General features: G+C 41.0%; 1 protein-coding gene across 3 annotated transcripts in view; it reads left to right on the top strand.

Moving 5' to 3' along the window:
• The window catches only part of TOX (thymocyte selection associated high mobility group box), a 270503-nt gene that overhangs the window by 240424 nt on the left and 11996 nt on the right, over positions 1-18083 (top strand). For all 3 annotated transcript variants that reach the window (XM_074354850.1, XM_074354849.1, XM_074354851.1), the window contains one exon: positions 9990-10070. In XM_074354850.1, coding sequence (XP_074210951.1) covers positions 9990-10070 — 81 coding nt within the window. The remainder of the gene's footprint in view (positions 1-9989; positions 10071-18083) is intronic.

Genomic DNA, 18083 nt, shown 5'->3' with positions numbered 1-18083 from the left:
TCTCAGAGAGAAAGAGTTCAGTACGTAGGTGTAACCCACCTCGGCAGAGAAGCAACATGGAGCCCAGATTTCTAAACCAGGCAGCAGACTGCCGTTGTCACCCTCTAGAATTTCATTGTCATGAAGACAAAATTAGACAGGCCTCATCATTAATGTTCAGTTACTGGAACGTCTAGGTAGATGCAGCTTTAGCTGCTGCAGAATATTGACGTGTGTTAATGATGGACTCGTCTCATGTCTGATTATCAGTGGAGACCTTTACCTCTTCTCATCTGGTCCAGGGAAGCGTGTAAGAAACAGGAAGCCTCAAACCTGTATCCGTCTACGAGTACCTACATACTGTGAATATATGTCAACATCTATAATGTATACAGTGTTTTCTATGTTCAAGAACACGTATACATGACTTATCTCATCTGTTCTGCTCATTTCTCGTAGATTCTTTAAATTTTGCCAATTAGGAAATGGGGCCAGATAGGGAAATTCATTCACTTTTTTCACATTTTTACTTAACAATACTTGTTGAGTGTGTACTCCATGCCCCAGGCACTGTTCTAGACACCGGGTACAGCAGGGAATGAGATGGGGTCCCCATGCTGGTAAATGGTTTGTCTAAGGCTACACACCATGACCGGAACTTATCACTCAACTTACAGCTCTTTTCTAACAAATTCATAAAATCGGTGAGAGTTGTAATGGTACAACCAGTTGCTAAGGAAACATAGAACCTCCCCCCAGTTCTCTCCAGACCCCTTTTCTGTCAACCAAAGCCGTCTTTTACAATCTGCTATCTACACATTTTCTTACACCCTTTTCAAGACTGCTGGCCCCAGGGAGAGGCTTCACAGGAAAGCACAGGCCACCACCGTGGAGCCCTGCCCTGCAACAGTTGTCTTCAAGGGCAGAAAACACACCACTGGAATGTTCTCTGTGCACGCAATTAAAATACTCATTTCCCTATGAAAGGGTAGTTGACATATTTTGTGAGTTTGTTGAAAACCTGGTATAGTTGGTTGAGGATTTTCAACCTGGTTCCTATCCTGACTCAGATCAGTTTGCTCTCATTCTCAAAGCTGAGGTGTGGCCTCCAGCCAACGCTGGGCATTCAGTGTAGAACTGGACAGTGGCTCATCCCTCTGCTTGGCAGAGCTTCGAAGACTGAGAAGCTAAGTGCGCGTCCACCAGGAATCCCAGCCCATCCCTGTTGTCTCTGTTTATACCCATGATGCCTCCTGCCTCCACCCATGACCCATGCGCCAGGACGTACCTCTCTCCCCAGTACAACCCCTGCATGTATTACTGGACAGGGACCAGGCTTCACTACTGCAAACTCTTCGGCTTTGTAAGATGAAATTTCACAGAAGAGACATCCAGAAAGTGCATACCCTCCCTAGGGATTGTGGCAGCAACTCTTGGGCATCAGCAGACAGACGCGATTCCCTTCTGAAGACTCAGCCCCTCTTCCTACCCCGGGCTCACCGGCAGTGCCGCTTCAGGGCTCCTAGGGGCTCCTCTGGGCTCTTTGCTCTGTCAAGTTTGATTTTGAGAAACTTCAGTTGCCATTGCCACCACCCACCCCACTCCTCTTGTCTATCTTCCTGACCCCAGATACCTCTCCCTAATTATTTCCCACCTTCACTAGAGGAACTTGCATGGTAAGGCCCACGGTAAAAAGGGAAAGGCCTGCAAAGCTCTGCCTTAGCCCACAGTCGGTCTTCTACGTGATCAATATTCACAGTCCACACCTATACCCATGTTTCTGGAGGAAAAGAATAATGTTCTTATGATGAAAATTGGGTACTTCCTCAAGGCAACAAATACAGAGCTGCAGGTTTTCCCACAAATTCAGATACAATACTGTCTTCTATTTTTATTATAGCAAGAGGTGAGCACTGAGATCCTATGGCCCATTTTTTGCTCTGATCATATGAGGCATTTACACGCCCAGAGAATATGAGAGTCCCTGTTCTTGACGAACATGTTAAAAAGGGAAATTACTCCCATTCTCCTATTCTGCCTTTCAAAATTGGGGCTGGAAAAAAAAATGTTGCTTATATTGAAGGCAGTGAAATGGAATTTGAGCTATAAAATGTAGCTCAAATATCATTTTATTTTTACTTGAAATAGTAACTAGTTTGCTTTTAAGTGAGAAGGAAAAAAAATTGAAGCTGGACTTTTCTAACAGAGATAGGATCACAACCATGGTGCCATAGGTGAGGCTCTTCAATCATAAAGATGTGATGACAAAGCATTTTCCTCATTCTCTGTTGTTTCAAACTTACTAAGTAACTTGTGATGAGTCTGTCTTTAGGTTCTTTCTTAATGGAAATAGTTAAGGGTTTTTTTGGAGAATTTGTTTTATAAACAAGGATGAAATTATAAAATAGTTGGCCTTGTATAACTCACTGGGTATTGTAAAGCAATTTCATATTCAAAATCCAGTTGTTAAAAAAAGTTTATACCAAGATTATTTTTTTAACCTGAATAGAATTAACTATCTTTTTCTTTTACTAAGAAAAAAGTTAATATTTTAACATTTGAGCACCTTTACCAAAACCAGGGTATTGGAAGCAGTCTTTGGTCAGTTGAAAATGGTTTGTTTCCATGCCTTATGCTCCTTGGACTTGACAAGGGTTCAGCATAGCTTAGCCTTTCCTCTTAAAAGATGATCTCGCTTGATAAAGAGGATGAAACTGCAGAGTATGCCAGAAAGGATGGGTTCTGACACATACAAGTCCATCCAGGGACGAGCAGAGAGTGGGTCAAATGATGACAAAAGGGACCCGTGGCATCAGCTGCCCCGCGGCGGCCCTCCCCTGACAGTTTGCAGGGATTGCCTGCGAAGCGAACACGCCTGCCTGGAATGCCCACTTTGGCATCAAGAGAATTTCAACAAAGTATCCAAGAGAGCGGTATTACGGTGTATTACCACCTCTTCTCTCCTTTTATGCTGACTCATTGTGCCAGTGCGATAGACCTCTGTTTCAAACGTAAACTAATTGTACTTTTCTCTCACTTAATATTACAATTGGGAAGCACCACTATGTACTTTTAAAGGAATGTTGTCGGAGCCGATTGGAGGCAGACCATTAAACTTCAAAACTGAGGACCGATGCGCGTGTTCCGGAATAGCCCCACGTGGTGCCACTGGCAGCGTGCAGGCAGCCGCTTCAAGTAGAAGGCGAGGATTTCATGCGCCACGATTGTTCAAGACTCACATTGTCATAATAGCCCACAATTATGAACAGCCACAAATATAAACACAAACCAGGGAAAATGGACAAAATTATCGATGACTTATTAGGGGCTCAGAAAATTACAATGTTTAAGGAAAAACAGCGATTAGTGAGATTACAATGGAACGCGTTCTTGCCAGCCAGAGGAGCAGGACGCACAGCGCTCTGTGTGCTTCTGCCGCGTGCTTCCTCGCTGTGCTGCGCAGGCGGGGATTGGAAGCCTCTGCTTCTGAAGGGGTGATCCTTATTTTCAGAATCCATGGTGAGTGAGAAACTAAATGTGCTTTGGTTTCTGTGAAGGATCTCTCAAAGAAGAGAAATCAAAAGGAAGCTGAAAGAAGTGATACAAATCCTCCAGGAACACAAGACCTCCCTTAGGGATCATTCCTACCAAAGCCACCGAGCAAATGTCACATATCCGAGATCTCTCCGTGTTAATACTTTAGAAGATGGTGCTGAATCCGGAATGGGAGCGGAATTGTGTTTGGGATTCCAACCGGAGGTTTTAAATGCTAATGAATCGTTAAGACAATGGAGAGCCCTTTTCGGAAGCATACTAAGTTCTTTTAAAAAGGCACCAGATGGAGAAAGGGAAATAAACCCTAAGTGTGGCTGTGATGTTGGCCTTTGCTACTAATCTTTCACCGCCTGGAACCTACAGAGAAAGAAAAATAATAACGTAACAAGGTCACGCCCTTTATATTAGACTCCTTGGAGTTTCAGCAGCCCTCGGCATCTTTTTTTTTTTTTTTTAAATGAGAGTCCAGCTAAATTTCCTATCTCTCCCCATTGTTTCTGAATTCTCTGATTCTGGTCATCGAAGTCTGGGATCTGAGTCCACAGTGACAACAGAGAGCAAATCTGACCCATTAAATTAAAGAGTCCATCCAGCTTTGGAGCAAAAGGGATGGACCCAAAGCATTGTAAAGCATTCCTGGGTCCTTTTTAGCCATGGAAAGTGCACTCTTAAGTGGGAAAGGAGAGTCACCTTAAATCAGAACCAGATGTGAATGACTAAATGAACCTTAAGTTCCTAATTGGAGACACAGTTGGGCTGTAATACATTTAGCAAATTACAAACAAAATGTTCTTGTTTACATTACATTAAATGGCTTTAAAGCTTCAGCCAAAGAGCTAAATAAACATGCTGTTAGGCTAAAAATGGACTGGAAGGTCTGTGCAGAGTTTGGTGTGTTCGGGAGAAACCACAGCCCACGGTGCCCAGGGAGCGTATTTCTGTAAATGCAGCCCTGTCGTGGGAGGGGAGCGTGGATTTACCTCGAGAACCAGAGCCTAATGAGCAGACATCACTTGCAGGGAGACAGTGTGAATGTGGTAACGTATGCCTTCTTTCAGGATGCATAATTCATATCCAGGGATATTAGCCATAGCAGCTCGGCTCAATAGCAACAGCTCATTATTTTATCCCTCAGTATTTATCCCTATGTTTGACGCCTCCTGAAATTACTGTTAATGTGTTTATATAAGGGCAGATCTGACTCAAGTGCAGAGAATGTAATTTCCTCCTCATTCCTCCCTGCTGCTGTGTCCTCTTCCCCTGGTAGAAGTGGCAAGTGTAAATAGTTAATTTGCTTCAATTATGAGCCTGTCCTGCTAAATTAGAAGCAGCAGGGATATGAAGAGCCAGAATTATACTTATGAGGCAGCTGACAAATCCTCTGAGCCTACGGAATCCAATCATTTACCCCTCATTGGTGCCCAAACACCCACTACGGAAATGCTGCTGGGCTTCCCCCTCCCCCCACCCCATATCTTATGATAAAATTTGGGTTTTATGTCAACAATACTTAAGGTTAACTAAAATCCTGTTGCACTGTAACATTCACACATGTGTTTATCTTGGCCATTTCCTTATAAACATTATGCATTGCCCCAGGTTTTTTTTTTTTTAAACTAGGAGCAGAGGATGTAGAAAATGATTGTTCATTTAAAACCTGTAGAATGTAAGAAAAGTTTCTATTCATAAAAACTTGAGACAGCGCTTTCTAAGTGAAGTAAGACAGAAAGAGAAAGAAAAATACCATGCGATATCAGTCATGTGTGGAATTAAAAAAAGAAAAGAAGACACTAAGGAACTTAACTACAAAACAGAAGTGGACTCACAGAGAGGCAGCAAGGGGAGATCTCATGCGGCCAGGAGGAACCAATGCATAAACAAAGATGGCTCTTAGACATCAGATCAATCTGATTACATATAACACGTATTGTGTGTATGTGTATCTGTATGTAAATATATGTGATTATGTGTGTGTATATAGAGATATATAAAATTCCTGACACAAAAAATGCACACAGGAGAGGCGTGTTTTTAATGCCTTTTTTTATTATGTAGCTTTCCTACCTCACACCATGCAGGGACATAACAGATCCTCAATATTTTGTTAAGTGGAATTGAACGTCACCATAATCACCCCAGTCATCCTCATTTAATAAGTTGACAGATATATTTTGCAGCCATTTTTCAGACAAGGAGCTTGCTTCTGAGACCTACCATTCCAGAAACAGGTCACGCCCTTACTTTGTAGGCTATTCAGATGCATCTGATGGGTCCTGAAAAGAATCGATAGCAAGATCTGTGTCGCATTGTATAATATCTTCAATACTCTGAATGCTACTTTATAAAGTTCTTTGAGTTCTGGAACGCTTAAGAAAACGCTGAGCAAGTTACACAAATGGAAATTTAACTGCATTTGAGGACCGAGTTCTGTATGAAACACAGATGCACTTGCTCTAAATGTCCTAAATAGCACAGCATTGAAAGATGCTGCAAATGTTAATTTCTCAAGGACATGACAGGGGGTTGTGATTAAATTATTATTCCTTATATATAACTATCTCTAAGCTTTTTCTATAAATATGAACTTAAAGGGGGGGGGGACTGCATTTGAAGTTAACGAAAAAGAAAAATGCCTTCTAGTTTTAATTTTATGGTGTTTGAATAAAATCCAGAATTGGAAGAATTATGGGTTTTCTTATTATTACTGTAAAGAGTTAGCTTGAAATAAACTATGACTAGAGATTAACTAAGAGCCAGAGCAGAAAAGAAGGAAGGAAGAAGGAATTAAGTGGTATTTATAAGATTTTACTTTTCTGTATAAGTTAGATGGATCTTTTGAGGAGGGAGCAGAAAGTAAAAAAAAAAAAAAAAGGCAAAGTGACAGGTTGTATTAGAATTTTTTCTATTTGAGTGCATCATATTCAGATGCTAAACTGCTGATTTTAACTAGAGATTATATTAGCCTATAAAAACACATATACATGCTGGTATTTAGAGCATTTAAAAAATGATTCAGTGAATCACTAGATTACATGAACGGAATCTGGATTCTCTGGAATTGCAATTTGATGTCTGTTTTAGTTTAGCCACTGAGATGCAATCCTTAGCTAGGATATGGTAGCTTTCTTAGAATAACAAACCACAGCACATAACTAAGTTAGGACAGGATGAATTCAAAAGTGTTTGGATGAGCTGGGGAAAATGATAAATGATGTATTATGATTTTCAAATCCTCATCTGGCCAACTTTGCACTTTATTTCAAACAGCTGTTGACCATTTGGAAGCCATTTTGTAGCTCAGCTGAGTACTAATATTTACTGTTATGAATCACATATCTTTAAAATATTTGTCTTTCCCTGAGAGAGAGAGAGACCATTTCTTTCCCAGACTCAGCTTGGACATAAATCAGACCCATCTTCCTAGGCTAGAAGGTTTGATCATTGCAGCGGGCTGGTCATGGCCAAACACAGTCAACGTCATCTTTGGTTTCCGCAAACAGAAGACCCTCTCCATCCGTGAACAGAGCTTTGAAACGTTTTTTAGGAACTTTTTACTGATGATTTTAAAATATCTGTTCTGAAGTAGGAATTTAAGTACGTGGAATTCTTACTTTTTATCATTTTCTCATACATTTGAGGTCCTCCTTCAGACATTTCCATCAAATATAGAATTAAGTAAGAATTCTGTGCAATTTTGGAGGGTAACTTCCTGAAGACATACAGGGTGTGTAATATTTGAGCCATCAGGTAGTTCTCAAAGGTGGAGGTTCTAAATTACTGTGGGGGAAACCACCTCAGATTTTAATTCTAATCTGGGCTCCCCACCACACACACCCTTTAAACACAATTACAGAAATACACCTCCTGAAATTACCACCCTTTGCATCCTCCCTCTGAACATCTGCAGCTATTCAGCAAAGAGCGGACCCATCAATCCATGTAATGTGACGTGATGAGTTTACTCTTTTCTAAAGTGGTATTTAGGCGCTCGCACGAGGATCCCACGTAGCCAATCATCAATGCCGACAGGGAGCCATTTGTGGGAAACAGGACACTCGGGATGCTAGTCAGGGATCCCGTAATGACATCGATCTCCCAGTGAAACCAGAGGGCACATGTTCAGCCTGAAACGCACTGAGTTAACCACCTTTCTCTCGCAGTGGTTAATCAACAAATTTCAGGAAAGTTAACACCTTGTGGGATGTTAACCACCGGGAGCCCTCCCGTAGTTACACTGTTGTGGTTTCAATAGAAACCGAACACAAGAAAGATGAGAGATGCTACAATCAGACCACCTGGCAACACCATCTTATCTGTGCTGCCTAGAAAATGATGCTTTGGGCAATACCATGGACCCAAGTGTGTTACATTTGCCTTGGGAAGCTAAATGAACCCTGGTTAGCTGCCTGGGGGGTCACTGGGAATAGCGTATTAATTTAAAAAAAAATGATAGAAATGTTTTGAGTATGCAAATGCATACTACCATCAGAGATATTTTTGCTAAATATTTGCTTGCAAATCCTGAATAGGACTTCTGTCTGTGTGGGAGAAAAAGCCTCTCGAAACAGTTTTAAGGTGTTAAAAGTAAATGTAAACATTGTCAGTTTAAGGTCATTAATTATAAATTATGTCTTGGAGGAGAGATTGGAGGGAGGACTACAAACAGAAATCTGTCTTTGAAGAAAGAAATAAATCAATAAAAAGCAAGAGGGCTCTGTGTTTCTGATTGTGGCTTAACCAAAGCATGCAATATACATGGATCATACTATTGAAAGACATTTGCTGTAATTTAGTGTTTATTTGTTTTCATGTATGAATTTCTAAAAAAGGATCTGAATTTGATGTCCAATACTTAGCTCAGTAAATTTAGAATTCTTTTGTAATTGAACCAAAGGATTAATGGGCTTTGTACTAAAAAATTTCTTTTAAGTTTCTTTAGTTGCATATATTGTAAAGATGATACAATGATTATATAATATGATATGAATTCTTAATCGACTTATTGTAATTGCCTCTTATTATAACAGGATGCCAAATATGAAAGACTAGGCTGAAGACCTCCCTAAGGGGAAACAATTAGCACATTCATTTCATAGGGTCCTTTATAATTCTGTTGACAAGGTTACTCATTTGTTTACCTTAAGTAAAATGTTCCGCTTTAATTAAAATATTCATGAGTAAGTAATATTTCTCACACCTTGAATTTCACAGTTGGGGACTGAGCTCAGCAAACCACCCTCCACATCAGAAACCATAAATTGACCTCTGCCGCCGACTTTGGCAGATCTTTGGTCTTTAGACATAATCTACATTTAACTACTCCTGACTAAGTCTAAAGCCACTTCTGCTGATCTATGTCTGGTTTCAAGCTCAGCATTACAGTTATTAGCCAAGCCTCATTCCCTGCTGTAAAATTCAAGATGCAGGAAATTTAAAATAGTCTTACTGATGAAAATACATTCAAAGAATGAATGAAAAGATTTTGTTCTTTAGGGCTGATTTCAGAAGATTGACAAAAAAAGACCCTAAAGTCTTGAAAGGATCAATTTAATGGTAGCAGAGCCCCATGAAGATTCACTTTGCTAACCATTCATTTTGACTCTAATGACTTTTCTGTTTAACTTAGCCACGTGACCTTTGGCCTCCCAGCACGTCATTGTTCAGTACTTTTGCTCAATTTAGGATGATTTTACTTTTGTTTGCAAGATGATGTCCTCTGCAAAATGAAAAGCCTCTGTAAACTGCAATTCCACTCAGAACACTCTTGCCTTTTCACACCGAGGCATCTACAGATCTGGTCCTTGCAGGGTTTTCGTGGAAAGGGCGTGACCAAAGCGGGCACCGCACACACACAGCCCTCGGCCGCTCGGGGTCCCCCGTCCATCCCAAATGTGACTTTGACTGCCATCACCGACTCCTGCTTCTCGGAAAATAGAACTTCAAGGCACAAAATTTTGAAAGGGTGATGAACCTGCAGACTCCATATCTGTTCCTTTGATTTACTTACTGAACATAATTGGTCACTGAATTCTGTCTTTCTTTCTGTATTTTGCATGGAGTGTATATATCCGGATTTGAATGCAGTGCAGAATCATCTGCCCATTATATAAATATGAATGGCTTCTTTGCTCACGTGTGGTTTCCCTGGGAACCTGCATCAAAAGTATCTTTCCAAGCCAACTACCTCCACTCTCAAAGTAACCCAAATAAACCTTTTCATGAGCGTTAATAGAATGGAAAATTCCACTGTTATTAATCTTTTTCTTATCTAGTCTATTGCCATATTTCTTAAAAATGTGTTTTGGTAAGAAAACACAATCTTTGGGGAGATATATATTATTACATTATATACATGTGTGCATGTGTGAGCACACCCGCAATTATCATTCTCCATTGTACCCCTCTGGAAACAAAAGCAGATGCACTTTCTAATTTAAGATTCTTTGTTGTTACAGGTCTATAAAAAGAAAACAGAGGCTGCAAAGAAGGAGTACCTGAAGCAACTGGCAGCATACAGAGCCAGCCTTGTATCCAAGGTAACGGGCAATCGTGTGGTCTGTGACGGAGTGTGGCCATCTTGCTGCAGACAATGATGGCCATTTGGAAGCATAAAAGATTATGTTAGCATTTCTGCACAATCTTATTTGCTGAAAAAGAACAAGTAAATTCTAAACAAAGCTGTATGTTATACAAATATTTGTTCATACCTAAAGGACCAGAGCAGCATCCCCTGGCCTTTTGTGCTACGCTGCCTGCCTGTGGGTTGTTGGTTTGGGGGTTGGTCACAGTGCAGTGTTAATCCTGAGCCAGCCTTCTGTTTCACCAAGTTCCACCACCACGACCCCGACTCCATCCCGTTGCTCTTTGCTAAGGAGATGCCAACTGTCTTCAATTCTGGCCTCATGACAACATCATAAGGATGTAAAGCGGCCAAAACGAACAAATGAAAAAAATGCATCGTTTCATTTGAAAATGAAAACACCACTTTAAAATATTGTAGGCATTAGCCTATCTCAAACACAAGTCCTTTCTGTTAGAAACACTCGCGTTAACTCTGGTGTCGGGTTATTAAAGCTGTAATTCCTCTTGTAGATTTCTCAGGGAGCTCACCTCACAGAGACAGGGCTGCAGATGTGAGAACTGGACACTGTGTCATTTAAGTCCAAATGTGGCTGCCACTTGGCTCAGTGTGGCGTGAGGCTCTGGGCTTCATTCTGTGCACCCACGAAAAATACTTTCTCTTCTATCCACAAACGTCTACCCCCCCTTCCAACAATTCTAATTACATAAAATAGTTTTTATTGAGGACAATAGACAATGAATGTATGATGCATAGAAGAAAAAGGAGCACTAAATACACAAGGCATAAGAGATCCCAGGACACTGTTGGTCTAACGCAACTTTATGTTCCACATCTAAGATATGACATTGTGGGAAAACTTCACATTTATTTTTTAACCTTAAAATTTCTAGCTCACCTCTACTATCTCACTACAGATCTCACACTTTCTAATTTTTCCAGCTTGTTTCGAAGCTATTTATATTTTCTGCTGATACCATTTCACTTTTCTGTGTATTTACAGAATTCACAGCACGTATATAAAATTATAGCAAGAAAAACAGTGAGGAACAAAGTCTTAGATCCATCCAGCCATTGGGTGATGTAGTCACTTGATATTCAGATTAATATGCCCAAAATGTAAGAGGGCATATGAATTCTTCTTATTTCATCCAAGATAAGTTTCTTTTTGAGCATTTTAAATAGAAGTTTTAGTCAGAACATTTTACGTTCAAGAAAATCAGTGCATACAATCTCAAACCCAATGCAAAGCGCTCTGGTTGATGTTGTGCAGATTGCCAGGATGCTGCAATACTGACTAAGCCCTTTACTTGCAAAACGAGTGTCCTCAGATTTGCTCTTAGCTGCAACTTTTCATACTATTCATTCTCCGAGTTGCAGCCCTCCGTATACGGCAATTTGTATAAATGCTGCGAACTGCCATTTCTACATTTAAAAAAACCAAGCGCTTTCTTTCCAGCTTACTCTGATGTTTTTCATCTCTTTGGCAGTAGGGATTTTGCCGGAGCTGCTGAATGTCTATTTATGTACAAGTATCTATTGTATGTGTACAAATTGAAGAAAAGTTATGAACACCCTCTCCAGGTTAGAAAGATGGTTCTCTGACGTTGTATGTGGTTGGGATATTTGCAGTATAACCTTGCAGGCACGTGCAGAAAATTTACCAGCCTGCCCGCCAACTGCACACAGAAACATATGTAAAAACCCATTTCTTTTCCATTTAAAATTATCACAAGGAAAGTAACAGCCATTCATATTTACACAAGTATTTTTCCATGTTATAATCTTAGTATGTTATATTATTTCCCTATTCCGAAAGACCTGAAGGTGCAGTTGTAAAGTGCTGCTTGCCAATGATACAGTTCCGGGTCACCCCAGGGTGCCAGCCAAGCTCCCTCTTTCCCGTTCACTCATTCACATGCTCACTTGGTGAATTACCCTGGGTGGCGGGGTCTGTGCCGAGCCCTTGGCCAGGCTGGGAGGACGCGGTGGAGAACTGGCAGGTTCGTCCCCTGCACTTATAGAGCTTTCTCTCCAGTCCGGGGAGACCACTAGTGAAATCGTAAGTTAGTAAATGACCGAGATCTTTGTGAATTGAAGCTTTCTGAAGGAAATAAAGCAAGGCATCTGATCGGGTGGTCTGCCGAGCCCTCTTTGAAGGGTGACACTGGAGCTGAGTGCAAGGGAAGACAGAGGGACACAGAGGGAGCCTGGGACGGAGCCTGGGACGGAGCCTGGGACTTGATTCTCTGTGCAGCGGGACACCCCCGAACGGGCTTCCGCAGGGGGTGACTTGATCGGGCTTCTGTGTTTAAGAGAGAACTTTATGTGAATGACTTCACTCAGTCCCCACACCCTATCCTCAAAGTAGACTTGATGGTTAACAATCCACCAAAGAGGGAGAGTTTCACGCAGGTAACAAGTGCCCGGGCCCGGAGCTGACCTCCACCTCCCTCAGTCCTTGTGCTGGGCCCTCCTGCACCTGGTCCTGACAGCGTGCTCGACCCGCTTCCATAGAACACCCCCCGCCCCGCAAGTCAGGGTGGAGCACCGGTGTCTTCTCTTCTAAGGCCACTTAAAGCACATTTGTGTTACAGTATCATGCAGTTTCAGGTGTACAGCAAAGTGATTCAGTTATATATAAATATTTTCAGATAATCTTCCATAATAGTTTATTACACGATATGGAATATAGTTCCCTGTTCCATATAGTAAATGCTTGTTGCTTATCTATTTTGTTTAGTAGTTTGTGTCTGTGGATCCGATAAATCTAATTTTTCCACCCCACCACTCCCTTTCCCCTTTGGTAACCATAAGTTTGTTTTCTGTGAGTCTGTCTCTGTTTTGTGTATAGATTTGTATTATTTTTTATATTCCACATGTGAGTGATATCATGTAACATTTGTCTTTGTCTTTGTCTGACTTACTTCACTTAGTATGATCATTTCTAGGTCCATCCATGTTGCTGCAAATGGTGGTATTTCATTTTTTTTAGTATTTTATTATTTTTTATAGCTGAGTAATATTCATTGTGTGTGTGTATGTCTGTATGTGTGTGTGTGTATGTGTGTGTGTGTGTATGTATATATCTCTCACACCTTTCTTAAACTAATCATCTGCTGATGGATACTTAGGTTGCTTCCATGTCTTGGCTGTTGTAAATAGTGCTGCTATGAGTATTGGGGTGCAGGTATCTTTTCCAATTAGAGCTTTTACCTTTTCCGGATAAATGCCCATGAGTGAAATTTGCTGGATCATAATGTAACTCTATTTTTAGTTTTTAAAGAATCTATACTGTTTCCAGTTTACATTCGTACCAACAGTGTAGGAGGGTTCCCTTTTCTCCACACCCTCTCCAGCATTTATCATATGTAGACTTTTTGACGATGGCCATTCTGACCGGTATGAGGTGGTAACTCACTGTAGTTTTGATTCGCATTTCTCTCATAATTAGTGACGTTGAGCGTATCTTCACGTGCCTGCTGGCCATCTGGATGTTTTCTTAGGAGAAATGTCTGTTTAGGTCTCCTGCCCATTTTTGATTGCTTTTTTGTATTGAGCTGTATGTTATTTGTTTATATGGGTATTAACCCCTTGTCAGTTTGCAAATATTTTCTCCCATTCTGTAGGTTGTCTTTTTGTTTGATGATGGTTTCCTAAGGTCACTTTTGTCGGTGAAATACTGCATTAGCCGAAGCACCTCGTCCATTTCCTAAGTTCTTGCTGGCAACTTTGGTGTTGCCTCCAGGGCTATGTATTTTGGTATCAGATTTCTATGCCATGTATTCGTTTCACCCCATAAGGCATGGCGTCCCTAGGTCAGCAGCCATTCCCCTCACTAGTGTGCGGCCATGTCAAGTCTGCTGCTTCTTGGAGCTTCCACTCCAGGCCACACTCTGCATCCCAGCCCAGGCTGCACGACACCTGTTCCTTGTCAGACACAGGCGTGGTGCCGAGAGCCGGAAGATGAACACAACAGATCAAAGTAGAATGTTTTGTGGTGCTTGAGAGATTTGAAACTATCCTCTAAAATTAACTGCTTCTTATGGAACATAATCAAAAAATAGAGACAGCCAGGGAACGTTGGCTCCACCTGTGAGACTGAGTCATAGGATTAACAACGCTCCTCTCCTTTCAATGATAACGTTTTTAGCTTAAATGTACTTTATATTAACACGACTCTATTCCAGCATATTAATTAACACGACTCCAGGCCCAAATAAAATTGAAATCAACTCAAAATAAAACAGCTCAGTCATAGTAAATGAATGTTCTAACCTTCACATCTCAGAAGGACAATACTGACACATTCTAGGATGGACACATAATTTTTACAGTAATAACATGAACGCACAGGGCACTTGGCTATCGAGTAGCTTATACGTGTCCCACGCTGTGCTTGGCATTTTATCTGTTCCACTCATCATCACAAATACCCTACAAAGTAAGATCTCACCCCATTTTCTGGACAGCTTCTAGGCAGACAGACTGAATGCCTTGGAGAACCTGAGACTCAGGAGAGGCTGGCAGTGGCAGGGGAGAACTCACAGTCCTCGCCCTCTCGTTCCAAAGCTTGTAGGCTTTTCTCTACCCGGAATGATTATCGATATTTCTGTCCTTAGAACTATGATCTCTTGTTATCTTTAATAAAATTCTGGACCAACTCTTGCCTATGAGATGGCCAGCTGTAAAGCTGTCCTGGCTTATATGAGACTGGGGCTCGGGGGTGGAGGGCCAGAGGCTGGCCTGAGACCCTTGGAGGATGCCGGCGCCTTCAGGATGTTGGGAAGCACCACTCTGTGCCCTTCTGTTCCAGGTGTGGCACCTGGGCACGTGGAGCCAGTGACAGACCCACCGAGCACAGGCCACCCCACCACGCAAACACCCGCAAGTTGAAAGAAACAGAAAAGGGAGCAATGGGTCCTGCAGACACGGTCCAGGTCTGACCTGGAGTGACTCACCTGTTCAGTTTTAGGCTCTAGAATTTAAAAAGGGATTTCAGAGGGAAGAGTCGTAAAAGCGACTGAAAGGGGAGAGGGCAGGAGATAGTAGCAGAGAAAAGGGATTTGAAATGACTGAGCCAGAGAAACACAGACCAGGGCATGTTCGACCCAGGATGGGCATCAGGCTCCCTTCTCCCTGAATCCAGAATGACAGAGACGTCATTTCACACTGGAACAACTCCATCTGAGCAGGGAGCATGACCAGGCTCATGGGTTCTTCAGGCAAACAGTTTCTTTACATTGAGAAATTTAAAAGCAAGAAGCAAAAATGTATAACTAGGTTTGGAGACGGTCTTGAAGGCATCCTCCGCATCTCTGCTTCCACCGGGCACTGAGGCGAGCGCGTTAAGACCCTGGAAAGCACCACCAGTGTCACACCCAAGGCCCTCGAGGGCAGAGACCCAGGCCCTGGGGGCACGTGGGTCAGGGTTCGAATTCCAGGTTGCTCACCTCCTAACTGCTTGCTTTTGTGCACGTTATTCAGCTGTTTCAAGTACCAATTTACTAATATGTTAAACAGAGGAGTTAGTAGGACCTCCCTTATTAGGTTTCCGTGAGAATAAAACAGGAAACTCTATCGATGGCATGATTTAGGATCTCGACCACAGAAAAGCACCTAATACCAGCAGTTATTATTATTATCAGTTTCCTTTTTACTGTTATTGATAGGTACGCAAAGGACGAGGCAAGTGCTGTGTATGATCCGAGATTAGCTGGATCGTGTTTTCAGTGTCTGCGAGGCTGCTTTGATATAAAGAAATTGAAAATAAGAAAAATTTGCTTCATGCATACATTCTTTTATGAAGATAAGAAATGATCTAGACATTGGGGAAAAAAAACTCATCTACACGGGTTCCTTAAACGAAATGGTCTTGATGAGCCTTTTGTCAAGGCAACTGCGAATAATCCGAGGACTGAGAATATTGCCATCGTGAGGCTATGGCTTCTTGGCTGGAGTGGTTTTACACACCATTTAAGAATATTTTAGTTTGGGCTGTTAAGTAAAGCTTAAGGAAATGTAGTTTTTCCATAGACGAATTCCTAGACATGAGTCTAAATTACTATATTGAAAACAATGTGTAACTTTAAAGCAGTTGGAACGGGTTTCATTTTACCATATAGACCAGAATTTATATTCCCGAAATGAGTGTTGCATTCAAAGGAGTCACCTTGGGAGGTTACAAACTTATTTTATCATTGCTCCCAGGGTTCAAAAGATTTTGGAAACTCCTCTTAGAACTGCACTCAGCAAAAGTTTATGAGCCACATTAGCAAATCAATCTTGTTACATTGTTTTCACACCTCATTCTTTTCCCCAAACATCACCCAGATACAACCCACAGTCTTGGCTTCAAGTGACTCTTAGCCGTTTCCAAAAATCAAATTCACCATCAAAAGACAAAGTGCTGTCTAAGGATATGTAAAATGGTGTCCCGCAGGGCCTGAAGAGAATCCTATCGGGAAGTTCCCAAATATTCCAAGGAAAAGCAGCTTTATTGAAATAAAGCATACAGCTTCTCAGGAGCGCCAGGGTGGAAGGAGACAACACTTGGATGAGTATGTTCAGTAAAAGTCATCAGACCCATAACTTGAAGGTCATATATCAAATATGAGAATTTTGTCTCTACCTTGAGCTGGGATGCCCAAACTTACAGAGGACAATGGAAACTTCTTTTTAATGTACAGTATAGGACAATATTGAACTAAATTATGTAAGTTCTCTGTTGCCATGACCATAGGAAAGAAACACAATTCTCCGTTCACTTAAAGGATAGTCAATCTGAAACAAAAGAAATGATTTCTTTATACAGGATGAGGTAACTTCTAGAACTCACACCATGGAGAGCTATTGAGATAAATATTGGGTCTGAATTTGAAAATAGGATGGGTCGTTTTATGACTATTAACATAAAATTTGCAGCTCTGTAAGCCCAGATTGTGATTTAAAGATAATAAAATCTCATGCTTCAAGGTGTAAGTTAATCACCTGCAAGGACCAGGAAGAATTTTCCTTCCAGAAGTAACAATGCACAATTGAGTAGGTGCATAAATTCTGTTTAATTTCCAGTGCATCAAGTATTGGTCAGTGCTGGAAACAAGAATCAAATTAGATGGACTATTAATCTGATGTGGTCCAGCAACTCCTGTATTGTTGCTTCCACTGAGTTTTATGTCTTGTGTTTATACTTTGCTATTTTAAATAACAATTGCTTTGGCAATGTTTCATTTTTATAGCACTGATCCCAGAATGGGAGCATTTATACACTATGCAGTATTATCTCCATTATACAAAGTAAATGGGATTGAAACTATCTCAGACAATCGACAACTTGGTTAATAAGAAATATCTTAATGTTTGTAGAGTTGCATCCTTTGTGAAAGACTACTGAAAAGACCCAAAATGTCTCTATTGCTCCACCTCCCAACACACACACACACACACACACACACACACACACACACACACACACACACCATTTGCTTACAGAAAACATCTTTTAGAATCAGTGGTCCAAAAGAAAACAGGACATAGAACTTATTCATAAACCAATAGCAAGTTACAAGTTCATCCCATGAACATACCACATTTGAGGGCTGATTTTCAGTTGTGGATACACTAAGATCACGTTTGAAAGGTGACCGCCACAACACACACACCACTAAATAAAAGTAGTTAATGTGTTTGAAATTAGAAACAAATTTAAATTATTTAGTCTATATGAGAAAATAGTTCTAATTTCTGAATTGAAAGTGTAGAGATCTTCATGTACACTATCATTATTGGCAAGACAATAGGCTTACTTTCATAGTTTAATTGGAAGAAAATGACACTGAGAGTACATTAAACTTGTGATTTCTTCGTACTCCCATTCAATCAGATTATGAATTCATGTGACTTTGCTATGGAAAATGAACTTGTTTTACTGATCTTCCAAAACAATAAAATAGCTCTGTAATTAATAGGT

The sequence above is a fragment of the Camelus bactrianus genome, chromosome 29, assembly GCF_048773025.1.
Source record: "Camelus bactrianus isolate YW-2024 breed Bactrian camel chromosome 29, ASM4877302v1, whole genome shotgun sequence".
NCBI classification, from domain to species: Eukaryota; Metazoa; Chordata; class Mammalia; order Artiodactyla; family Camelidae; genus Camelus; species Camelus bactrianus.
Note: the sequence above shows the minus strand (reverse complement) of the source record. Positions and strands in the feature narration are given on the sequence as shown.